Source organism: Xenopus laevis, chromosome 7S (genome assembly GCF_017654675.1).
Source record: "Xenopus laevis strain J_2021 chromosome 7S, Xenopus_laevis_v10.1, whole genome shotgun sequence".
NCBI lineage: Eukaryota > Metazoa > Chordata > Amphibia > Anura > Pipidae > Xenopus > Xenopus laevis.
Window position 1 is genome coordinate 26,934,622 of NC_054384.1, and position 27,177 is coordinate 26,961,798.

Here is a 27,177-nt window from a genome sequence, read left to right on the forward strand (position 1 = left end):
CATTTGGAGGGATTGAACTTGATGGACTATCGGGGGAATGTAATAAAAGTCGCAAAGAGCAAAACAATTCACACCAATAAGAATAAAAATCCACATCTCGCAATGTAATATTGTTCCTTAAACTGTTATTGCATTGCAAATTTTAATTGCGCACTCTTAACAAGTGCTTGAAGGTGTCGTCATCTTTTGGAGCAAACATAGCGACTTTTTCAGTAAGAAGCTTTATTACATTTACTGCGCACTGGCGCAAACTATAAAATCTGAAAAGGGTCTTCGGAAGTGGTTGCTAAACATTTTCCAGGTTCGCAAAAGCTATATTAAATTCGCGCAAAGCAAAAGTTGTTCACGCAAAGGCATAACTTTTCACATTGCAAATAGTTTTTCCGTTGCTGACTTTTATTACATTCCCCCGTTTGTCTTTTTTCAACACGATTAAACTATGTAACTATGTATTTAACCTAGGGTTGTCACCTGTCCAGGTTTTGAACTGAACATTTTGGTTTTTACACAAGCTGTGCGGTTCAAAACTCAAGAAGTCTACCAGCCATGGGCCCCTTTTCATAACTTCACCCCCGACATCAAGCAACTCTATTCTAAACATCAGCATTCCAGCCCACCCATGTAACCCTCTTATCTTCCTTTAGGACAGTCCAAAATTCAAAGGTGGAAGCCCTGCCTGCACTGGTGCATACATGGTGCTAAGGAACCCTATACTAAAGGGACCCCCTACTGTACCTACATTGTGCCTATAGCTTCATCATTTATCTTTTGTGTAGAGAGGAGTAATGGAGCACATGCTAGATGATAGCATGATAGTAGAGAAGTATGATAAGGACAAGAGACTAGGAGAATAAAGGTGAGGAGAGGTGGAAAATTAATGTGGAAAGTGGGCCTTTGGTCTAACATTTTCTGGTGAGCCCCTGGCATCCCAAGCCAACACCAGTAAGTTCAAGGGTATAAATACAGAGAATTTATGGCTTCCAACTGATCTGGGCCAAGGGATTTGAGAGCCTGTGGAAAGTGTTAAATTAGTATACCAATGAAAAAAATCTACAGACTATGCATCAACAAACTATCCCACATGCTAGGGTGATGGATATGGGATTATTATTATGAACCTAATTCAGGCTCTTCCCCACTCTTCTTTGGGTTACTAGACCTGTAGCAAATGTGTCTTTTATTACTGTACCCCCGTGCATTGCACATTTTTTTATCATTTGATGATATTCCTTTGTTTTTCAACTAAGGGCAATTTTATAATCCAGGCTATTGATTATATAGTGAATAAAGTACCCCCTGTTGTAAAATATAAGGATATTATAAGTTACAGAGGAGTTTCATGACCATATAAAAACACGAGGCTGAAGGCCGAGTGTTTTTATACAGGTCATGGAACTCCTCTGTAACTTCTAATATCCTCATATTTTGCAACTGGGGGTACTTTATGTATTGTACAGTAATACACACGTTTCAGTCATTTGACAGAAATGACATCAGAACTCACCGTTTATAAGGATATCATTTAGAAGATATTCTTGGCTTTTGTGTATTATATAGTTAATAAAGTATTGTAAAATATAAGGATATTATAAGTCACCAAGAAGTTCCATGACCATATAAAAGCACGGGGCTCGAAGGCCGAGTGCTTTTATACAGGTCATGGAATGCCGAGGTTACTTCGAATAGCCTCATATTTTCCAACAAGGGGTACTCTATTTATTATAATGCAGTGAGTCATGTGACAAAAATTACATCACTACTCACCATTTATAACTGATGACATCACTACTCACCGTTTATAAGGATATTATTTACAAGATATTCTTGGCTTTTGTGTATTATATGTCATTACATCCGACTCCTGCTTGACACGCATGCTTATACACAACAAGACAAATAAGCAGTGCAAATTAAACTAGGTTCCACTGCAAAAACTGCAAACAATTAGATGTGATTTGCCTTATAAAAGGTGCAATAAACTTAGCATAAAAAGAACATTTCGTTTTGGTATACGATCAAAGCAAATACAGCATGCCCATTATTGATGGGCTGATTTTCCTGCTGCATGATCGTCCTCATTATTATTCTTAATAATATATATTTATTTGGCGCCTTTGTCTTAATGAGCTAGCTGATAGATATGTTTTGTTGTTGTTGTTTCAGATATCAAAGATGATGCTTCTTGCATTATTGCTTTCTATAATTATCTGTTGTGGAGGAGCTCAACGCTCGGAGCCCATGTTCACAGCTGTGACCGAGACAGTTCTTCCCCAGGATTATGATAGCAACCCAAACCAACTAAACTATGGAGTTGCCATCACAGATGTGGACAGTGATGGAGACTTTGAAGTGGTAGTGGCTGGGTAAGTAAGAGAAAAAAAACAATTGAATACTTGTCTGTCATATTGTTAAGTAATATATCAAATTGTCTCCCAAACTGAATATGAAAACACATGCTGGCTAGACAAAGACCATGATTATATTCATACACCTGAGACTAAGGGCAGAGACATGGGAGATTAGTCGCTTCTTCTTCGATTGACTAATCTCCCCGAACTGCCTTCCCGTCGGCTAAAATGTAAATCGCTGGCGGATGGCACTCTGAACACTTCGTTTTCCGAAGTCATCTGAAGTGGCCTCACGTTGAAACTTCGGACAACTTCGCAAAGCCAATGCTATCTGAGTGCCACCCCGCTGGCGATTTACATTCTAGCTGGCGGGAAGGCGGTTCGGGGAGATTAGTTGCCCGAGGAAGATTTGTTGCTGGGCGTGTCTCTGCTTGTAATGGATTGGTAAAAATTTTCTGCATAGTAGTAACACATACTTACTAATCAGCTATGTAATTATTCGAACTGTGCGAGAACAAATGAAGCTTAGTGCTACTTAACCATCATCACATCATGAATTCTTAGTGGCAGATTATGAATCACTATTACATAACAGCTGATTGAGAATGATCGGTAAATATACTGAGTTGTTGTGGATTGATCACATTTTAACAACTGATCTTCAATTGTATTGATATTTTCAATATTGATCAAAACCATTGGAATAAGAGGTTGGCATTATTCTTTAGCTCAGACCAGTCGATCTTAGGAGGATCTGAGGGATCAATATCCTGGAAAGCTAGGACAATGTTAAATATTAAAATAAATCAGTTGAATTTTTCTATTGATTCAATAGCAAATTCCTGAAAATATATCCATTTATCCTTGATAAATGTTCCACATAGAGAGTTTGCTATACGCTAAATGATCAGCTTGTTTTGACAGCCTGTCCCCTTTTAAAGGGGTTGTTCACCTTTAGTATGATGTAGAGAGTGATATTCTGAGACAATTTGCAATTGTTTTTCATTTTTTATTATTTGTGGTTTTTGAGTTATTTAGCTTTTTTATTCAGCAGCTCTCCAGTTTGTAATTTCAGCAGTCTGGTTGCTAGGATCCAAATCACCACAGCAACCATGCATTGATATGAATAAGAAACTGAAGTATGAATAGGAGAAGGCCTGCATAGAAATTTCATAATAAAAAGTAGCAATAACAATACATTTTTAGCCTTACAGAGCATTTGTTTTTAGATGGGATCAGTGGCCCCCTTTTGAAAGCTGGAAAGAGTCAGAAGAAAAAAGCAAATAATTAAAAATAATAAATAAAATCAAAAATAAATAATGAAACCTAACTGAAAAGTGGCCGCTCTATAACGTACTAAAAGAAAAGGTGAACCACCCCTCTGTGCCACATTTGGCAGGTAACCATCATTTATATAATTTCTACCCTTGTCCTGTCATTCTACAGTGAAAGCACATTCATTACAGTATAAATTTACAAAAGATGAACCCATGTATCTATTTGTATTTGCTTTTTTCTTATTATTTAAAGGGAAACTAAACCCAGACATAAAGCGGATGACCAGCACTATGTCAGTCATCTTGCAGTTATCTTACATACAGAGATAATTACGTCAGTTTGGCTTCATTATATAACACTGTAGTCAAATATGGGGATAAGGAAAATTCTTGTTCAGGACTTGGAAAGATGTGCTTAATGCTTCCAACTTCAATTGCAAGAGCAAAGAGCAATGAATTGCTAAAGACCTTAAACCCTTTACTGTTAAAGGCACCCAACACTGTCTTACATTTCCATTAGACTGGGGTTATGAGAGAGCTTCCTTTTGAAAAGTAGCAGTAAAAGTAAAGAATATTTAAAAAGTTAGTGGGGGGATTAATCTTTGTTCGACCGGGAGCGTTATTTTCATTATAACAAACAAGTGAAAGTTGTGCTCACCTCTGATTTTTAAACCATTGCAATGAGGCTGTGACCACAAAGATTCATACAAATACAAGAGTCCTCTGCACTTAACTCATTATCAATATATTTAAGGCATTGAGACATTTTGTGCCTTAAGCTACCAAACATGCCTTAGCTTTTAAACAAAACAGGGATTGTTTGTCCATATATTGCAATATATTTAAGCTGGCCAACTACGTCAAAGACATCCCATATCTGGCCAGTCCTACACTCAAATTGCATCTGATTCATTAAGAATTCTATTGCTTTCTACTTCCTAATTACTACCTTACCTTGCTGCTTTCAAAGTTAAAACATCCAAACTTGGTTGCCCTTTTATTGGCCACCAGTGGGATCACCTGACTATAGTTGGAAAGGGTGGGAGCTACAATATGGAGCTGGCCACTGCTCCTGTATAAACTATAACAAACAAGGGAAAGTTATGCTCACCACCAATTTTTTAAACTCAACCCATTAACAATATATTTAAGACAGTGAGAGATTATTTATATTAGCTCTGCTTATTTGTACTGGTTGGCATATACATACTGTAAATATGGACCCCCTACTCTGCCACAGAGCGCTGCCACAACCTCCCCTCCTCCCCCCGTGTGTACCATGTTCTTTTCCCAGTCAAAGGGAGGTAAGATGGTAGTCATTATTGTGTCAGACGGGAAGCGGGTCTGGATCGGTGGGGCCCATGAGGTTTTCCCTTGTGTCCCACGGGCTCAGTCAGACCCTATGAGGACAGATGAGTAACCTCTATTTTCAGGTTTTGGTTTTGCCAATATAGAGGCCTGCTGTTTTGGTTCTAAAATGCATGTTTAACAGCAAAATTGTTATTTTACTTGTGATTACATTATTATTTTTGCTAGAAGGGTCATGTGACTGTCAGAACTGGTTGGTGTTATTGTGTAGAAAAATTCTGTCTGCCCCCTGTTTTAAGTAGATATTTCTAATCTAATCTTGGGCTGGTTATGACAAAAGCAGGGGACACTTTAAAACCTGACCTCCATACTACATACATACAGTATTATGTGGAAGGCAGAATAGAAATTCGCATGAACCCAGCTTCATGAAATAAACATAAAAGCAACACTTCTCTTGCAAAGGGACCTCTATTGATTTATATGTTATGAAAAAGATCACATACATTTCATGCCAAGAAAAACAAGAGAGCGTTCTCATTAATTCTGCATGCTTGTCAAATCATATAAAAGTATGTATGTTGTAATATATATTGGATTTAAGATGAACAAAGATGGTATTGTCTATCCTAGTGGCTTTATGTCTTTTTGGTTAAAGCCTCCTTTTTATCCAATATTGACCACCCCCCCTTCCCTCAGTTCCTAGCAAGGTTACAGATATAGGATGGACTTGCTATAGTTATATGAACAAAGAAAGTGTTTACCCAGTAGTATCTAGGAGAACAAATACTGTAGGATTTTCCCCAAATAGCCCCTTGGAAGTCCAGCCCTATATTTTGTAAATCACTGCTCAACCCTGAAAACTGCTGATAATTATAGATGCACCACTGGTCAACCAAAGAAATGGATGCAATATGATTTTGATCATGTACAATTCTGTATTGCTTGTGACCAAATAGGACAATATAAGCTCTTATTGATTACTTTTTTATTAAGCATGTCAACAGCTTGTAATTGATTCTACGGCTGTTAATGTAATGAAGCAGCAAGAATAGCTACAGCATTTGTGCAAGGCTCCTTTACATAATGGCGATTATATTCAAGTTAGTCCTCTCTTGCTTTAGTCTTGAGCTTACTTGTGGTGGAAAGAGTGCAGAATGAATAGCTCAGTGGGCTAAGACCCTGAAATCTCCTGTAAAGCAGAGAGTTCCTGTGTTAATAGTTTGGGCCTACGGCATGATAGTTTAATTCCCAATGTAGCTGTACTTAGGAGAAAAGCCAGTTGTTCACCAACCCCTGCAATCATTCCAACTTACCTTTTGTTACTGTGCTGCTTATGGTAAACTGTATAAGTTAGCAAAGAGAGAGCACATTGCAAGCACTTGACAAGTAAATTCTACTAAACTATTCTACTCATTCCAGGGTCTCTGCATTTTTGTGTTAGCATCCAAATACTTCTCATTCATTGACTGGCACAGACATTCAACACTGATCCATGGTACTCAGATTTAACTTAACATTGAGCAACAGGGCAACTTTAAACCAGAAGACTTTTACCACTGGAGGACTTTTTCTTTATACCAATTCAGGTTAAGCCTTTCCTTTATACCAAGATCAACTTCCCATAAATTAATTTAAGTCCCTGACTAATTCAGTCATGTCCATGGTTGGACTGGCCTACAGGGATATCTGGTAAATTCCACTGGGCCCCAGTCCTGTTGGGCCCCACTGATTGACTGCTGATGTATTGGACCACCACTGATCACCAGCCATTATTTTGGGACCAGACGATTGCTGTGATGGGCCCTACCAACCACTTTGGATAGCCTACCTGTCTGCTACCATACATGCCCCCTTTGCTCACCCACTGCTGCCATGCTGGGGTCCCCCTGCCTGATCCAACTCCTGGATGAACATGCAAAAATATAAAAGATGCCCGTGGTTCCACTGTGAAATCACTTCCATCTTTAATTTTTTTCCGAACTTCCAGAAGTTTTAGAATTGCAGGAGGAAGAGCAAGGCAGCACTAGAGACAGGACATATTTGTTACATTCTACTTGTGAAAGGGTGGATATATTATTGCTTTCAATCTAATTCACTTTGTTTCAGTACATTTTCTACAGTGATCTTACTTTTCATATGTGGGGTTAAAGTACTCCTTTTCTGTAGCAATCTTATTATCATGTCCGGGGTGCTAATATGTTTATTATCCATTTTCTACAAGCATCTTACTGGTATTTCTCAAGTTAATGTGCTCATAGTTTATTTTCTGCACTGATCTAACTGCTATGTTAACTGCTACATTTCTGTAGCAATCTTACTGCCATGTCTGGGTGTAATATGCTTATTATCTATTTTCTGAAGCAGGTGCACTTATGTACTTGGTGGGCCCCTGGGGTGAGCTCCTCTGATGGGCCCTAGGTAGCCCAGTCCCACACTGGTCATGCCCCATTCCTTTTGCACTTATTCTATAAGGGTTTATTACTAGTAAGTAATACGGATTACTAAATGCATACCTCCCAACTGTCCCGTTTTTCGTGGGGCAGTCCCGATTTTGACAACACAACCCGCAGTCCCCGTTTATTACTGAAATGTCCCGACTTTCTCTTTGATCTCCTTCACTGAACAGCCAGAAAAAGATAAAAAGTTTCTAACTTAGGGGTATATTTATCAGAGTGAAGTTAATTGTGAAGTTCCGCCACTAGAGTGAAATTCCGCCACTCTCCATTGATTTCTATGGGATTTTTATAGGCGTATTTATCAATGGATGAACTTTCACTTTCACCAATTGATAAATACCCCTTTCAAAATCCCATAGAAATGAATTGAGAGCTGCTGAATTTCACTCTAGTGGCGGAACTTCACTCTTTGATAAATTTACCCCTTAATTGGCTTTTGGCAGAAAGCCCAGAATTAATACTTTTGTAGCAATCTAAGATAAGTAGGTCTCTTGGAAAAGAGACTCACAGTTTAAATGACTATTCACCTTCATTAGCAAAACTGTAATAACATAGAAACTACAGAAATGCGTTCAAACTTTAATAACCTGCCAAATTTTGTAAAATGGACATAATAATTAGGGGGTCTGGCCACAAAATGGGCATGGATAAAAATTTTGCTGCGCCAAATCTTTTTGGCCCTCTTTCTATTTCCAAAATATTGGAATTATACTATATGTAGTGCATGGAACATATAGCAAATAGAGATGTCGCGAACTGTTCGCCGGCGAACTTGTTCGCGCGAACATCGGGTGTTCGCGCTCGCCGGAAGTTCGCGAACGTCGCGCGACGTTCGCCATTTTGGGTTCGCCATTGTTGGCGCTTTTTTTTGCCCTCTCACCCCAGACCAGCAGGTACATGGCAGCCAATCAGGAAGCTCTCCCCTGGACCACTCCCCTTCCCTATAAAAACCGAAGCCCTGCAGCGTTTTTTCACTCTGCCTGTGTGTGCTGAAGAGATAGTGTAGGGAGAGAGCTGCTGCCTGTTAGTGATTTCAGGGACAGTTGAAAGTTTGCTGGCTAGTAATCGTTTTGATACTGCTCTGTTATTGGAGGGACAGAAGTCTGCAGGGGTTTGAGGGACATTTTAGCTTAGGTAGCTTTGCTGGCTAGTAATCTACCTTCTACTGCAGTGCTCTGTATGTAGCTGCAGTGGGCAGCTGTCCTGCTTCTGATCTCATCTGCTGACTGCTGCAATAACAGTAGTCCTTGTAAGGACTGCTTTTATTTATTTTTTTGTTGTTTTACTACTACTACTACTACTACTACTATAAGAGCCCAGTGCTATTAGTCTAGCAGTGTTGGGGAGTGGGACTGGTGTGCTAATCTGCTGCTCCTAGTTCAGCAGCACCAACTTTAATTTTTTTTTTTAATATTCATTTTTTTTTTATTTTACTTTTTTTTATTTTACTACCGCTGTAGTAGTGTATAAGTTGACCTTTTAGGCATTATTTGCCCTGTAGGCATTATTTGCACACTGTTTTCTTCAACCCGCCATCGAGCTGTGTGACCTTGTTCCCATTCTGTCTAAATATCCATAATATTACCGTCTCCAGAAAAAACACCGGAGTCACTTTTTTCAAGCAGCCATAATATATTTTACGTAATCCGTATCCACCGCTGTAGTAGTGTATACGTTGGCCTTGTAGGCATTATTTGCACACTGTTTTCTTCAACCCGCCATCGAGCTGTGTGACCTTGTTCACATTTTGTCTAAATATTGATAATATTATCGTCTCTAGAAAAACCACTTGAGTTACTTTTTTTCAAGCAGCATTCATATATTTTACGTAATCCGTATCCACCGCTGTAGTAGTGTATACGTTGATCTTGTGGGCAGTATTTGCACAGTGTTTTCTTCAAACCGCCATCTAGCTGTGTGAGCTTGTTCACATTTTGTCTAAATATTGATAATATTATCGTCTCTAGAAAAACCACAGTTACTTTTTTTCAAGCAGCATTCATATATTTTACGTAATCCGTATCCACCGCTGTAGTAGTGTATACGTTGACCTTGTAGGCATTATTTGCACAGTGTTTTCTTCAAACCGCCATCTAGCTGTGTGAGCTTGTTCACATTTTGTCTAAATATTGATAATATTATCGTCTCTAGAAAAACCACTTGAGTTACTTTTTTTCAAGCAGCATTCATATATTTTACGTAATCCGTATCCACCGCTGTAGTAGTGTATACGTTGACCTTGTAGGCATTGTTTGCCCAGTTTTTTTTTGGCCGCAGCCACTGAAGCACAGAGGCCAGAAAAAATATGCCATATAAATGCTGAAAATACTCATTTTTTGCCATACGTTGACTCAACGTATATGGCAAAAAATTACTATTTTCAGCATTTATATGGCATATTTTTTCTGGCAACTGTGCTTCAGTGGCTGCGACCAAAAAAGCTGGGCAAACAATGCCTACAAGGTCAACGTATGGCAAAAAATGACTATTTTCAGCATTTATATGGCATATTTTTTCTGGCAACTGTGCTTCAGTGGCTGCAACCAAAAAAACTGGGCAAACAATGTCTACAAGGTCAACGTATGGCGAAAAATTACTATTTTCAGCATTTATATGGCATATTTTTTCTGGCAACTGTGCTTCAGTGGCTGCGTCCAAAAAAACTGGGCAAACAATGCCTACAAGGTCAACGTATGGCAGTTGTTTAAAGAGAACAGTAGATTACTAGCCAGCAAAGCTACCTAAGCTAAAATGTCCCTCAAATCCCTGCAGACTTCTGTCCCTCCAATACAGAGCAGTATCAAGCAGATTACTAGCCAGCAAACTTACTATCATCTGTCCCTGAAATCACTAACAGCTCTCCCCCTACACTATCTCTTCCAAGCACACACAGGCAGATTTTTCAGATACATTTTTGCCCTTGATCCCCCTCTGGCATGCCACTGTCCAGGTCGTTGCACCCTTTAAACAACTTTAAAATCATTTTTCTGGCCAGAAATGTCTTTTCTAGATGTTAAAGTTCGCCTTCCCATTGAAGTCTATGGGGTTCGCGAACCGTTCGCGAACCGCTCGCATTTTTGCGCAAGTTCGCGAATATGTTCGAACTTTTTTTCCGATGTTCGCTACATCCCTAATAGCAAATGGGTTACCCCTCTTAATGCTTGTTACATCAATGTTTCAGCCTATGGCGTAACTACAATTATGTTTCTACTTTACAGGCTGGGCACTTGCAGATAGTGCACCAGACAGCACTTTTGCACATAGTCAACTTTTCCAAAAGTACTTGATTATTTCCCTTTTCTTGAATTCAACCACTTTCAACTTTCTCTCTCTCTGGCTTATTGGTGCTGAGCCATTTCACGTGCATTAGCTGGCCCTCTCAGCCTGAGCAGTAATTTGTGAAAGCCTGGGGATGCATTTTATCCGGTTAAGGAAGCTAAAGATGAAGGATCATCTGTGAATGCTTCTAAATCCAGATACTGTAGATGATGTGAAATTGAACAAGAGAAAGTACAGAAATGAAGGCAGCGGTCAGATCTAGAACTGTACAAAACTGCCAGAGATTTCCTGTAGGGGGGTATGTACCATCAGTTCATGGGCATGTGGGGGGGAAAAAAGCTTGACTAGGAGGTTCTCCCTCCTGTGATATTGGGGGTCATTTACTGCAAAGTCCCCCATCTGTGTCACCTATTGGGGATCATTTACTGTCCCTTCCTTCTATATCAGATTGTGACAGATTGGACTAATTTGCTATAGTGGCACTAGTAAATTTACTCAATGCAAGGTCCGCTTTACCTCCTGAGTCGGTCAGTAGTAGATACCCTTCTATTGCACAGCACTTCAAAATAGAGGTCTCTGTCCTGTAGAGCTTACAATCTATGTGGAAACAAGTAGGAGGTCATATGTAGGGTTTTAATAAATATGTAATGATGATAATAATAATGTATAAGCTGCTGCAGTATCACTATACCCTTTGAAAAGAGCTTTACTGCTGTACTGATGGAGTCATTGGCCTTTATATAGATACTGGTATTGTTTCTGTTATCTGGAAACCCATTATCCAGAAAGCTCCAAATTACAGAATAAAACAGGACATTGTACTTAATCCTAACTAAACTGCACAAATTAATATTGAAGGCATAAAATCCTAAAGTATAGATATCCAAATTACAGGAAAAAAACATATCCAGGAAAACCCCAGGCATTCTAAATAATAAATTCTATACCTATACTAGGGTTGCAAATCATTTTGCATGGTAATAAACTCTGTGCAGCATTAATGAAGCCCAAATTCAAAGTAATTTATATGCCGGCTAGTGATACATATTGGAAAAAGGGCAGATTGTTTTGGGTGGTCCAAGGATGCTTGTATAGAGAATTTAAAGCTCAGCTCAGCAACACTTGTAATTTTTATGATTCTCTGTTAATGTGATTTAAGGCGACATTAAAGCCCAACTTTGATTAATTAATCTGTCAAATCTGTTTGATTTTTTCCTATATAAAATACAGTATAGGCAGGCATAGGACTGGTTATCCAGAATGCTTGACCTAGGGCTTTCCAGATAACGGATCTTTCCGTAATTTCATACCTTAAGCCTAGTAGAAAATCAGGTAAACATTAAACAAACCAAATATGCTGGTTCTGCTTCGCATAAGGATTAATTATAGCTTAGTTTGGATCGTGTACAATGTTTTTTATTATTACAGAAAAAAAGGAATTTTTTTTAAAAAAAATTGGATTAATTGGATAAAATGAAGTCTCCGTAATTTGGAGCTTTCTGGATAATGGGTTTCCAGATATCAGATCCCATACCTGTATTTATATAATCCAAGTCTCTAGTACTAGCACAGAGTTGTCTGTGCCATGTTCTAGAGTTAATAAGGTATAAGTACACTGTAGCCTCAGCTCCCAAAGGCAGGTGCATGTCAGGTAGCTGCCAGTTAGATTGGCAGGTAGCGACGCCTTGGGTGAGTTGTACTGTGCATGAGTGGAGGTCCCAAATTGGAGGAAACATTTGATCTGTCATTCCAGAAGCAGGACATGCGTCTCTAACACAGTTTGTGGGCCATAACTAGCCTGCTAGCAATTGGCATCTGCTGTGGAATAGCATATTTCAGGTTAATAAGGCAATAGAAACATATAATGAAATATAATAGGACTCTGTAGGCCACAAGCTATGTAGAAAATTCTACATTGATTAAAGTCCTCTTAAAATACAAGTACAACAGAGCTTAAATGTATTACTGTTAAACAAATGCAAGATAACGCTGTATTTTACACTTAAAATAGACAAAGTACAACTTGAGGGTTTGATATACTGATTTATTTTTGCACTTAACCCCAGTATTTCCCAGTATAAAAGGATGCATAACTAAAAATGCATGCAAATACAACAATAAAAAGAAAAAAAGTTTTTTTTTTTGTTTGCAGATGTGGAGACTCAAAACATCTTTTATGCCGTATGTTATATATCCAAAGTGTCCATAGTTAGACCTCCTTCCATGCCACAGCTATAGCTTTTATTTCCCAGAAGTACGGATGGGCGAATTCAACCAGTTTCGTTAAAAATTTGCCACCGGCGAAATGTCGCAGACGCCCATTAAAGCCTTATGTGCATCAAAAAAACTTTTTATTTTTTGCGCCGCCATACAAGTCTCTGGGCGTCATTTCCACTGCAAACAAGGCGAAAAAATTCGCCCATTCCTAACCAGAAACAGAACTAACCCATTCAATGACACAGCCAATGTCACCGTTGTCACATACTATATATCATATGTAAATATGTAGAATGTAATTTACTATATGGAGGAGGATCACCTCCAGCCAAAGTCACCCATCTATTTCTACAATGCGAATTACACCTGTTGTAATAACTTAATTAAGACTCCCCTTGACTGGCACCCAGTGTAATGAAAAGGAGATATGTGTTGCTTGGCTGTTTGAGAGCAGTAATGTAACTATCCGCCATAAAAAACTCTATTTGGGGGGGAGGGCCTGGCTGCACGCCTGCATCCAGGCCCCCCCAAAAGTGTTTTATGCTGCAGATTAGTAATGGGTGAATAAATTCGGCTGGTGCAAATTCAGCACCGGCAAATAAAGTCACAATAGTCCTGCGAAAATGTCCCATCGAAAATTCACGGACATTAAAAAATTTCGGACGCGCGTCTGAAAAGTCGCTCACGTCAAAATCAATGCGCATCAACACTATTCGGACGCCCATTGATTTTAACAATGCCGTTAAAATTGATGCGATCGACTTATCGGACGCGCATCCAAAATTGATGCGGGCGTCAATTTTCACGTTTGACGAATTTTTCGTGTTTCGCAAATTTTTTTAGCAAAGCAAAACAGCACTACTGCGGATTCGCCGGCGGGCCAGAGGGGATAGGGTCCTGGTGCAGTCACCCCCCCCCCCATAGTTCCGCTACTGTTTGAGAGTGGTGCAATTTAGAGGTCTTTGAGATAGGGTTGTAAGGAAGGGAACAGGTCTAATTTGAGTTGTACATGAAGAGAAGGACACAAGGCAGGGACTACACTTATTAAGGAGAAGAGAAAGCAAATAATGAGCTCTGAAGAATTGTCAAAGATCAGAGGGTGGTAAGTCATGAAATTGGCTGTGGCTGAGAAAAGGGGGAAAATAAAGGGCCTGCTGAGTTGTAAAGTGGACTAGATAGTACACAATCTGTGGCTGACAGACAGGTGGAGTAAGTTGTTCTGGCAGGAAAGGAACAGAACCTTTTTGAAAATGTTTGTTGGCATCTGTTTAGAGAGCAAGCTGTGTCTCATACTGTATGTTCAGGTGGGAAGTGAAGAAAGAAATTTGTGCCTGAACTGTGTGTGGAGGGAAATGTGCATGTTGTAGCTTAAAGGAAAAGTAAAGCATATGGGTTGTTTTATGAATAGACCGGGGAGATTAAAAAGTAGACAGCACAAGGGATGGGTGAATTTTTTTCGCCTTGTTTCGCAGTGGAAATGACGGGCATAGATTTCAAAATTGAATATAAAAAAATCTGTTTGCTCTTTTGAGAAATGGATTTCAGTGCAGAATTCTGCTGGAGCAGCACTATTAACTGATTAATTTTGAAAAAAAAATTTTTCCCCATGACAGTATCCCTTTAATAAAGAAAATAGAGTTGTGATAATGCCCTATACATGAGTCCACTGTATAGTTAATGTTCCATATGTTAGAAAATGTATGGGGGAACCTGGTTACCCAAAAAAAAATTTAAGGACTTTTGCAGGCTATCACTCTGAAAAAAAGGAAAAGACGCCAGCGTTTTTTGGACTTGAAACTTTTTCCACTTAAAAATATGATGTAAGTAACAGAAGAATGAGGAAGTCCTATGCACTCCAGTGCACTTTGCCTGGTCTGAGCTGGTGAAGGCAAGTCTGGCGAAAGAGGTAACGTCAGTAAAATCCGCATCTTAGTGAATTTGCGAAGTAACGTCCATTCTCCAGAGCAAAAATTCACCTGGTGATAGAGTGCGAACCACCGCTAACGTCTATCTCCTTTTCTAGTGAAGTGATGCCTGCATCCGTTAGTAAATCTGCAAAGTCCCTGAAAACGCTAACACTGGCGAATCTTTGCCAGCGTTAGTCACTTCGCCCTTTAGTAAATCTGCTCCTCAGTATAGATATCTGAGAGCTGCACACATCAACCAAAATCAACTAAATTGCCTGACTGTATCACTCTCTGTGGCCAAGTTAAATTCTGCTCTCAAATACTGTATCTGCAAAAGTATGAGAGGTTTCCAGTGCTTTATCTGATTCATATAACATTCCCTTTTAACCACAGAAATTACCTTCTTTGGCTGCCTACAGAAAGATTTATGGATATGATTTGGAACCAAGATCGACTTATGACTTAAGTATGTTCTCAGCATTAGAATCTCTAGTCTTGCAGTAACTTAGCTGATCCTAAATAACTAACTCATGCAATTAGGTTAAGTCCTCTTTTTTCACGTTTGATATTTAAGGTTGTCCTCTTTTTTCACGTTTGATATTTAAGGTTAAGTCCTCTTTTTTCACGTTTGATATTTAAGGTTAAGTCCTCTTTTTTCACGTTTGATATTCAGGTTAAGTCCTCTTTTTTTCACGTTTGATATTTAACCTTGCAGTTTGCGGACACTCCATGGATTCTTTTCGATGAGTATAATAACTATTATCTAATGTCTGGCTTGTTTACTTTCAATCGTATGTAACTCATGCAATTATTTCTCTAACATTTTGAGAAAACAGGTGATACTATAAATATAGCAAATTTGTACATCTGGGCAGAAAGGCGCAGCAACCACACATTTTGCCCTTTGTTCATTTGCATTTACAGATATTTAGGCCCCTGTAGTAACTCCAGCCCAGATCCATTTCAGTTCTACAATGATAACTTACCTCCACATCTGATACCAACATACTTAAGTTGTCTATTGTTGTACATGGATGAAGAAGAAACAACATAGGTAGAGCTGATTGAATAAAATAGCAGTTTTTGTTCAGTATGTGGAAGCATTAAGAAAGCAACCCCTACAGCAGTTTCACTTGAGTCTTGATCATTTCATGATCTAGTTACATTTATGAAGACTTTAGTGCTCGGTCCCCAACCTTTTTTAACCTTTATTTGAGCCACATTCAAATGTAAAAAGATTCAGGGAGCAACAGAAGCATTAATAATGTTAATGGGGGTGCCAAATAAGGGTTTTGATTGGCTATTTTCTAGTCCCTATGTAGACTGACAGCCTACAGGAGGCTTTGCTTGGCAGTAAACCTGGATTTTATGCAAACTTGCCTCCAAGCCAGGAATTCGAAAATAAGCACCTGTTTTGTGGCCGCTGAGAGCAAGGGGTTGGGGATCAATGTGTTGGTCATGAGCCACTGATTGGGGATCACTTTAATGTATCCCTTTTTATGTATAAGTGTAGGACTACACAGATGTTTTTGGCACGATCCGACGCGCTAGGACAAAACGCATGCAACAAATCGTATGCGACAGAAATAAGGTAAGAGACGTTGCACACTGCGTCTGCATCTGACATTTCTATCTCTTACCTTATTTCCGTCTCATGCGATTTGTCGCAGAGTGTTGGATCACACCAAAAACGTAGTTGTAGTCCTCCCCTAAATATATGTCAGTTATTTCGCATTTGGGGGTGATTTGCAGTGATACAGTGCAGCATAACTTGTCCCTCACAGGCACCAGTGCAAGTTGTACCACCCCATTCTCCTTACTACCTGGCGCAGCTCGAATTAATACTGCAGATGTGCCGACAATCTCTTGGACCTATTATCCAGAATGCTCATTACCTGGGATTTGGATCTCCATACCTTAAGTCTATAAAATCATTAATTAAACCCAATAGGATTGTTAAGAATCAATTATATCTTAGTTGGGATCAAGTATAACATACTGTTTTTTCACTACAGAGAAGAAAATTATTTTAAAAATTTGAACTATTTTATTAAAATGGGAGTCTATGGGACATGGCCTTATCTTTATTTGGAGCTTTCTGGATAATGAGTTTCTGCATAATGGATCCAATACCTGTGTTATGTTTTGTAAAATACAATTGTGATTTTCTAATGGTGTATCACAAAATGCACACAAAAATGGAACCCACGATTGTCAAAACACTTTAAGTTGTGATGGCTGATTCAGTTAATGCCTTTAAGAGTGGCTTGGATGATTTTTTGGACAGACATAATATCAAAGGCTATTGTGATACTAAACTCTATAGTTAGTATAGGTATGGGTATATATAATTGATGTAAAAGTAGGGAGGGGTGTGTGTATGGATGCTGGGTTTTCATTTGGAGGGGTTGAACTTGGTGGACTTTGTCTTTTTTCAGCCCCATTTAACTATGTAACTATGTGACTTTCAAATCCCAAAAACAGATGACAGTTTTGTTCTTACTCACCAAGCAAACTCATCTTTCCAGAACCTCAGCTCCTGATCATCAAAGCAAATCTAATCAGCCGATGATCACACAAAGCAGGCAATCGTTCAACCCAACAGCAGATAAGCGAGTTCACCGAATGCAGATACTCCATGCTGAGAGTTTATCCACTGTGTACATTTATAAATCATATGCTGCTTATATTTATTCCTGCTCCGAACTTGAGACTCCAAGGGGAGCAGCTCGCAGAGGTCAAAAAGGATGAGTTCAAATAAATGCTTTTCTATTTGCCGTGCTCATTTTTAGCACCTGTGGAAAATCATGTTCGGTGAGAAGCCCTTAGAAGCAGGCGTTATATCGTTTGATATGTGAAGGAGCGGGAAACCCTGCAGTGTGAAAATGAATTGCAAATCATCTTTTGCTTCACAGGTAAAACACCTTGGCATTTAAAAAGAGATGGAGAAACAGGCTTAGGATTTAAAGTGTATATTTCCAAAAACAAGTGGAAGTTTAGAAATGGGGGGTTTCAATCCCATGAGCTGTCCGCTGGCATTTGCTTTATCGCTGTATGTGACTGGCTCTTGTTCTTTCTCTCTTGCTCCCCTGGTATAAATTGTAAAGATTTGGGAGAAATAAAAAGAGAGATATGTAAAAATGAACTGCATTGGGGGTGCATTGCATTGAGTCATTGTGTGAATTCTATGCATGGCTGTTGCAATACTGCTATTTTACTGGCAGGGGTTGAATGGGACTCTCACAGCTTGTTACTACTTATTGTTATAATAAAAAGACAATAGTGGTGGTGTTAGGCAGTGTAAAGGGCCTGTTAGTATGACGATTTGGAGTACGATTGATACTGAATTAGTGGAGAGTACTTGATGGGTTATTTAAACACTTTGATTTTGTGAGTATAATGTGAGACTGGGTTTGGAGTAAAACTTTGCGAAATTGTGCCCTATCCTGGTTTTCATACCCTTCTCAGACTATCCTATAATGGTGACATACAGAGACTTAACAGTTGAAGTCCCTGTGTTAAGCACATTACGGATCTTTCTGTAAATTGGATCTCCATACCTTAAATCTGCTAGGAAATAAACCCCAAAAGCTGTTTTTGCTTCCAATATGGATTGATTATATCTTAGTTTGGATCAACTACAAGGTACAGAGATCTTGTTGCATTGATGCATTTTTTTTGTTAGACTGCCTGTGTTTATTCACTGTAAAGGAACCTGGTATACAAGAACTTTTGTCTAAAGCAGGGATCCCCAACCTTTTTCACCCATGAGCAACATTCAGATTTAAAAAGAGTTGGGGAGCAACACAAGCAGGGAAACCGTTCCTGGGCGGTGCAAATAAGGGCTGTGATTGGCTATTGGTAGCCCCTATGTGGACTCTTCATCTACAGGAGGCTCTATTTGACAGTACACCTGGTTTTTATGCAACCAAAACTTGCCACCAAGTCTGGAATTAAAAAATAATCACCTGCTTTGAGGCCACTGAGAGCAACATCCAAGGGGTTGGAGAGCAACATGTTGCTCACGAGCTACTGGTTGGGGATCACTGGTCTAAAGGATTCATTTGTGTTATTTGCAGTTAATGTACCATTAACTACTACACTATAGGGGTCATTTATGAATACAGGTACATTGTGCAAAGTTCAATGTCGGATGCAAATTGTCATGTTTTGTACATAATGCAAAAATGCTGCAGCTATGCTTCAATTATGTCCACCTCAAGTGTGCCCTGTACAAATCAGCTGCAATGTAAATCTTGCATTTTACAAAATGGGGCATTTACCTAAATGCCATTTGCATTCAGTTAATTGACCACAAGTCTGATGCATCTCTTGACCCAACCTGATGTGGGAACCCTGTATCTATTACCAGGTTCAGGGTGGTAACAACTTGGGTATTCCCAAGCGTCATAAGGCGCAGTTGCCCACCATTCATTAGAAGAGGTAGAATAGATGCAGCGGCAAAGATGGGAAAATACAAGTGCATATCTGGACACAAGTGCAAGTATTGCATCCATTTTAGAGCATTCATAAATAACTCATATTACTTATTTCGGGGGGTGGTTACATGATATATTCTACTCCTTTAAAGTGTTGGTTGCAATCATTATTGTATATGGAACATGATGGGTGGGAAACCTACTGTATTTAGTCCAGTCTGAAAGAGAGTATTATATTTTATTGCATTCCCTATGTCCACTTATTGATGTGGTTCTGACCAATCTACTCTCATTGTATTCTAAGAAGAGGTTAGGGACTGAAAACTTTCTTTGGTATATCAAAGCTATCTACATAACAAAGCTCATTGCAATGCACTGCATGTGAGTAGTGTCAGTTTCAACCAATGATCTGTGTGCCCAGTCTGTAGTGTTCTATAACCAGCAGTAAATATTAGCAAAGCCCAGCTAGAAACTAACACTCTTTATAAGCGCCACAGTAAGTTATATAAGTGGGTACAAATGATGCAGGAAAATGGGATACTTATTCTGGGGTATTTTCTTAAATGAGTAGGGGCGTAAAGTGGATGTTTTTACATGGAGCGCTTGCTGTCATACACATTACTTCAGTATAAAAAGGTATCTATGGCTATTCTTGATATATAATAATAGATTTGCCTTGATTGATTGTTATATAAACACATAACTGCTGGCAGCTCCTGGTGGAGGTGAAGATAACTCAGATTTCATTGTCATTCCAAGAAGAGCTTAGCATCTGGTATGATGAATATAAAAATATGCACGAACCAGAAACCAACTTGGGTGCCTCTTAGGAAATGCCTTTTCATTAAGATTTAGAAGCTGGTCACACTAATTAATTCCACATCTCCCCCCCCCCCACGGCAATGCTCAATGTTCTATATACATTTGTAAGTATTACACTTCATTAATTGGGATAATCTGCAGCATATTGTAATACCTGAGAAAATAAAATTCTTAATTGTAATATTTATTTGGGGGGGGTTAATTATCTTCATTTACCATGCAGAGCAGGTAGATCCAGATATGCTACACAAGAAGTACACAAAAATGCGTATCTCATAGAATTTTGGGCATTGGCATTAAAACAGAAAATAATAATTGATACGGTCTTCCATTCTTGTTGAGTACCATGCTTGTCCTGCTATGCAGCTGGATTACCTGTAAGAATCTGAAAATTAGGGTGGATCTCCATCTTCTGCTTATTCTCTTGTGTTCTGCATTGAATAGATGAGATTAATCATTCTTACAAATATCTCTGGGGTGATGTGTGGACCCAGACTTCCATTCTTTGCTTCTTTCTCTGTGACCCACCTGAGGTATGTTTGGATATCTCAAAGCATTGAGAGGAGGAAGCAGTGGACCATACTTCATCTTCTGCATAACCTCCACAATTTTGCAGTGAAGGGAGAAGACACTTGCAGAGACCCCAAAGGACCACAAAAAAAGTTGTAGTCCTGCAATAATGAATGCATTGGCTAGCGAGCATCCCAGTGGTCTTTATAGCAGGTGCTTATTTTTGAATTTCTGACTTGAAGGCACATTTAGGTTGCATAAAAACCAGGTGTACTGTCAAATAGATCCTCCTCCCGTAGGCTGTCAGTCCTGAAAATACCGTGGACTTTTCCCATGCTTGTGTTGCTCCACAACTCATTTTACGTTTGAATGTGGCTGACAGGTAAAGAAAAAAAAAAAGGTTGGGGACCCCTGCTCTATGGCATTCCCTATAGTTGCACCAAGATCTTTGTTCAACCTCCAAATCAAGTGCAAGTACACATATTGATGCAGGACAGGGGAACATTTAAATGCAACGGTGTTCCTTTGAGGACACAATTATGCGGAATCGGGGGGAAAAACACTGAAACCATAAAAGTTGTATGTGTCTAAATGTCTTTTTGAAAATTTCTATTCTTGTTGTTGGATTAAAACAAAGTCAAGGTCAAAGCCCATTTTCCAGGTGAGTTATACACAGGGGGAGTAAAACAGCCAGAAGAATATGTGAGCAAGAGACTGACAATGTTATCATGATTAATAAACATACATTTCAGTTATTCACAGTTTTCCCATTAGGAGCTGATTATATGCATGAATGATAATCTTATAGTAGTTCTGGCACAGTAAATTCCTTCCCTGTAGAGTTTATAATCTAAGGACCATGCCTGAGGCTCAGGGAGATTAAGTGACTTGCCCAAAGAGTTGACGCAGGAATCCAAACTCAACCCAATGTCTTAGCCAGTGGGCTTGCATGCATGTTACTGACCTTGATTAAGTGATTAAACTTTTACATCTCTTAATTAGATTTAACATGAAAGGATATCCTATTTATAAGGATATCATATCATATTATAAGAATTGTTAAGTGTCCATTCTTTTAAATTTGAAGTGAAAGTAAAGTACATGTAATGGTCCTTTAGTATACCTTTTAATGTTTCAGGAATTAAGAAATTAGAATATGAATAATATGTTCTAATAGTTTATCAACATAAATAAAAACAAAAACATAATCACAAAATAATCACACAGCCCTTAAGGGCTTGTGAATATCAATTTACAGTTATGTTCCTCCTCTAGGGTCAGAAACAGTTTTTTCCCCGTGATTAAAGTAAAAACACACATCATACGCCAATATGCCACATTTAACATTGCAGGGCGTGTTATTATACAGGTATTGAATCCATTATCCAGAAACACATTATCCAAAAAGCTCTGAATTACGCAAAGGCCATCTCCCATCGACCCATTTTATCCAAATTGTTAAAAATGTATAATTAATCCTTCTTGTAAGCAAAACCAGCCTATTGGGTTCAGTGTCGGACTGGGACACCAGGGGCCCACCCAAAAACCTTAGACCAGGGGCCCACCATAAAACCTTAGACCAACCGCTATTGTTCTAGTTTGTTTTCTTTATATACTATTGTAACACTAATTTGGTTACTGTCTCTTTAAATCACCACTTACCCTTGGCAATCCAGGGGCCCTGAGTCCCTTTTGCATTGAAAAGTACTGGGAACTGGGAATTACAGCGCAGTGCCTCCACCTAGTGAACACTGAGGAAGACACCTCAGGGGGTTACACTAGGAATAATAAAACACACAGTTTGCAATTTGAACCAATATAAACTTTATATAAACAAAAAGTAAACACTTGGGCAACTAATACACTCTGCACTCCTACACTGGGGACACGTGGGACACTCCCTAAACCACTATTAGGTGCTTAACTGTTGCTTCACACAGTCCTTGGTAGATATCACAGTCCCAATCCTCCTGAAGGGGTTAATAATCACACAGTTCAAATGATTGTCCCTTCCCCAGAGCTCTTACTCCCCAGGTAGCGCTACCTTATTCCCCAAAAGTACCTCTCCCTTTTGAATGTTGGCAGCAGCTCTCTTGTAGCAGGTAAAGGGTTAACAGCTGTCTTCAGTATGGGGCCCCACGCTTGTATCCGTGCCAGTATCCTCCCTTGGGTGGCTCACTCACCGGGGTGCTCTCAGAGGAATTCACACAGGAGATCACACACAGCTCTGCAGCAGAATCAGTCTCACTAGTGGCACCTTTCTCCTTCTGAGTTTGCAGCAACTTGGCAGGGGACAGGCTGGGCTCAATCTCCCCAGATTCAGCAGCTTCTTCTCTGCACCTCACAATCTTACAGCTACTCACGCTGGCTCTCTCAGCTCTCTTCCTGGGAGACCCTGTGCTTTTGGCTCCAAAGTCAGGCACACCCTTTCTCCCCAGGATGCACTGGGGTTCCCAGCCAATCGGGTCACTATCCAGCATGCAACTGGGCTGGATGATGTCACTGGAAGACAAACAGGGGAAGGATTCTTCCTGTCCCCTACATTCTCCCCTTGGACAAACCGGCAACGACCTCGCTTGCCGTACGCCCTGGCATGCCTCAACAGTAAAACAGTCAATAATGTTGGTGTCACTACTGTTACCTGAGACCCTAACATTTGCCCTACATGAAGACCTGCGCTTACCCAGACCCAGTCCTTTAGATCTATCGGGGGTATCAGAGGTTTCAGGGACCACCTTCATGCCAATAGGGTTCTCCACAGTAGTCTTCTCTCGACTCAACACCTTATCCTCTTCAAGGGAGTCACTCTCACAGATGGAAGGCTCATAATAAGACTTCTGTACTGTAACATTTTTGTAAGTCTTACAATTCCGGGCCTGATGACCCATCACTTGGCACTTGTAACATCTTCCAAAGAAACTTCTACGCCTGCGGCGTACTTTACACAGTGCAGATTGGGTTTCACCTTCATCAGGAACTGGACAGTTTGGCTGGATGTGGCCAAGCTTGCCACACCGGTAACACTTAGGAATTTTCTTAGCCTCAGCTGGGGGTGGTCTGGCTCTCTCTGACAGTTGAGCTTTTAACTCCCCCAACTCTTTGCGAAGCTTCTTGTTTTCCTCCAACAGTTTAGCATCAGCAGGGGATTTCTCTGTATGCCCTGAAGTGGGACTTCGTCTGACCCTCACATAGGCATCCGCCTCCTCTCGCCGCACTCTCTCCATCAGAGCAATGTACCCAGGGGGTAACTTATCCTGGTAGTGTGCTCTAATTGTCATGGCAACAGGGTCACTATTCAGGGTCCCTCTCTTTAATTGGCGAATTCTCAGAGGATCCATTTCACCGTATGAAATTGCACCACGGCTCACTAGCAGTCTCAGGCCTTGTTCTAGCCGCACAAGATAAACAGACAAATCTTCCTTCTCTTTTTGAAAGGTAGAGTGGAAGCGATGAAGCATCTCTGTAGCACTCTCTACAGGGCCAAACGTCACCTCCAGGACTTCAATCAGATCACCTGAAGTAGCATCAGGGTGGCCAACCATATAGGATTTAACAACATCCACGGCAGGACTGCGGAGACTCTCAAGGATCTTCCTTCTCATAGTTGTCTCGGGGCCAGTCCAATCTCTCACGGACACAACAGTGGAGTCTCTCCAGCTCTCAAAGGACTCTTCACCAGTAGGTACAGGATCTGTGCCGGAAAACACTTTAAGTCTCTTAAAATTACCATTCCAGGCCAGCTGTGTTAGTTGGTCAGTCAGTTGTCCCAGCGCGCTCACAATCTCTGGGGTATCCAGCCGGCAACCAGAGCTATGCCGACTCCCCTTGGAGACCACGCTCTCACAGGATGGACATCTCTTTACTTGACTCTTCCCAGCTGGTGAATCAAACAATGTCTTGTCCCGCAGCACACTTTCCTGTGCCTTCACAGCATACTGAGTAGTAAGGGCATCACCCTGGGAAGTTAACTCATCTGCATCATCAGACATATCAGGCAGAACAATCTTCCAGGGCCCTTCACTTTCAGCATCAATATCAGGGGGAACCCGGTCACGATCTATCTCTTTAGGGCTTTCTATAAGAACATTTAGTAGGACCCCAGCAGAATCTCTCCGTGACGCAGCCACTCTTGGGCGGTAAAAAGTCTGTTCCCCATCGAGAATTTGGTAAATAAATTCTTCTTTCACTCTGGGCACCATAGGCCCTACAGCGGCAACCTTTCGAGGGTTAAGTCCCAATGCAGTACACCACTGGCGAACAGTTTGTGGAGTTTCAAATGAAGACATATTTTCATCAAACATATCCAGCTTCCCAGTCGACATCTCAGCAGTGCCTCCAAAATGTAACACTAATTTGGTTACTGTCTCTTTAAATCACCACTTACCCTTGGCAATCCAGGGGCCCTGAGTCCCTTTTGCATTGAAAAGTACTGGGAACTGGGAATTACAGCGCAGTGCCTCCACCTAGTGAACACTGAGGAAGACACCTCAGGGGGTTACACTAGGAATAATAAAACACACAGTTTGCAATTTGAACCAATATAAACTTTATATAAACAAAAAGTAAACACTTGGGCAACTAATACACTCTGCACTCCTACACTGGGGACACGTGGGACACTCCCTAAACCACTATTAGGTGCTTAACTGTTGCTTCACACAGTCCTTGGTAGATATCACAGTCCCAATCCTCCTGAAGGGGTTAATAATCACACAGTTCAAATGATTGTCCCTTCCCCAGAGCTCTTACTCCCCAGGTAGCGCTACCTTATTCCCCAAAAGTACCTCTCCCTTTTGAATGTTGGCAGCAGCTCTCTTGTAGCAGGTAAAGGGTTAACAGCTGTCTTCAGTATGGGGCCCCACGCTTGTATCCGTGCCAGTATCCTCCCTTGGGTGGCTCACTCACCGGGGTGCTCTCAGAGGAATTCACACAGGAGATCACACACAGCTCTGCAGCAGAATCAGTCTCACTAGTGGCACCTTTCTCCTTCTGAGTTTGCAGCAACTTGGCAGGGGACAGGCTGGGCTCAATCTCCCCAGATTCAGCAGCTTCTTCTCTGCACCTCACAATCTTACAGCTACTCACGCTGGCTCTCTCAGCTCTCTTCCTGGGAGACCCTGTGCTTTTGGCTCCAAAGTCAGGCACACCCTTTCTCCCCAGGATGCACTGGGGTTCCCAGCCAATCGGGTCACTATCCAGCATGCAACTGGGCTGGATGATGTCACTGGAAGACAAACAGGGGAAGGATTCTTCCTGTCCCCTACACTATAATCTATTATTCCATCTGTTTAGCCTCTTTGTTCTCATATAATAGGGAATGGCCATGAAATAGGCAAAAAGTTTAGCAGCATGAGGGCCCACTGACACTTTGGCCCATTATGAGTTTTCCTGGTATCCCAGTGGGCCAGTCTGACACTGATTGGGTTTATTTAATGATTACATGATTTTCTAGTATACTTAAGATCTGAAGATCCAGTTTATAGAAAGATCCATTATGTGGTAAACCCCAGGTCCTGAGCATTCGGGATAACAGGTCCCATACCTGTAGAGTAAAACATCATTATACTAAAGCCAATTTTATATGTAGTTGAGTGTGATATGTTGGGGTAGTACAATAGCAGAGAAGAGATTAGCAGTCTTGCATGGAAATGTTCCCTTGTTTAAAGGAACAATATCACCAAAAAGTATCAGTAAATCAGCAATAGCGAAACACTTGATGGAGAAACATGGTGGGATAAAATGTATTGGCTTTTAGATCATAGATAAACCTAACTTCCAAATTTGCAAGGGGGATTACCATAAAAGATTGTTAAGAAAGGAGGCATTTTGGGGTTTTTTTGGCTCAAAACTATGGAATCTGTAGGAGGCATGAATAGAGAACGGGAATTGCCATGCTATTATAAAAATACTGTTTTCTGTAATGAGATTTTATGAATTATTTATATCCAATGTTTCTATATATTAATGTGTATTTTTAAATGGGATTGTATATGAATTTAAATGTGCTATTTATGTTATATGATAGGGATATTTATGCTATTTTCTGTCTTAATCTTTTTGGATATAATAAATGATTTAAGTTTTATGGGGTTAGGGGATATTTCTTTCTTTCTGGTATAGATGGATCATGTGATCACTTCTGAGGAAGTGGCGAGATGCCACGAAACACGTAAAGCATATGATCCAGGGTTCTATGTTGTTATGTGCTGGATTAATTTAAAGGAGAACTAAAGCCAAACTTAAAAAGTAGGCTAGATATGTTGTACATTATGGGTTTCTGTACCAGCCCAAGGCAACCACAGCCCTTTAGCAGGGAAGATCTGTGTCTCCAAGATGCCCCAGTAGCTCCCCATCTTCTTTTCTGCTGATTCACTGCTCTGTGCTGTTGTAACTTTCTGTGCCTAGGGACCCACTCACAATATACAGTACACATAGAATATAAAAGTCACAATATAAGGCTGATTAGTAATTAATACAGATAATTTCTACATAGCAGCACAGAAACAAGTGCAACTAGCATCAGAATTTAATCAGCCCTGTAGCATCAGTTTATATTATAGGCCAACCTCATTTTCTGCTTGATAATTTTTGACGACCCCTAAGCTTAGATA

The 27,177-nt window shown here is 40.1% G+C and overlaps 2 protein-coding genes across 5 annotated transcripts in view; one reads left to right on the plus strand and one right to left on the minus strand.

Moving 5' to 3' along the window:
• The window catches only part of LOC108697469 (cartilage acidic protein 1), a 307,659-nt gene that overhangs the window by 55,400 nt on the left and 225,082 nt on the right, over positions 1 to 27,177 (plus strand). For all 4 annotated transcript variants that reach the window (XM_041571030.1, XM_041571029.1, XM_018227528.2 and 1 more), the window contains exon 2: positions 2,164 to 2,363. In XM_041571030.1, coding sequence (XP_041426964.1) covers positions 2,164 to 2,363 — 200 coding nt within the window. The remainder of the gene's footprint in view (positions 1 to 2,163; positions 2,364 to 27,177) is intronic.
• On the minus strand, positions 22,367 to 25,825 carry moap1.S (modulator of apoptosis 1 S homeolog). Its single transcript, XM_041571028.1, has one exon. It carries the CDS (start codon positions 24,886 to 24,888, stop codon positions 22,690 to 22,692), a length of 2,199 nt encoding a protein of 732 aa, XP_041426962.1. The 5' UTR covers positions 24,889 to 25,825; the 3' UTR covers positions 22,367 to 22,689.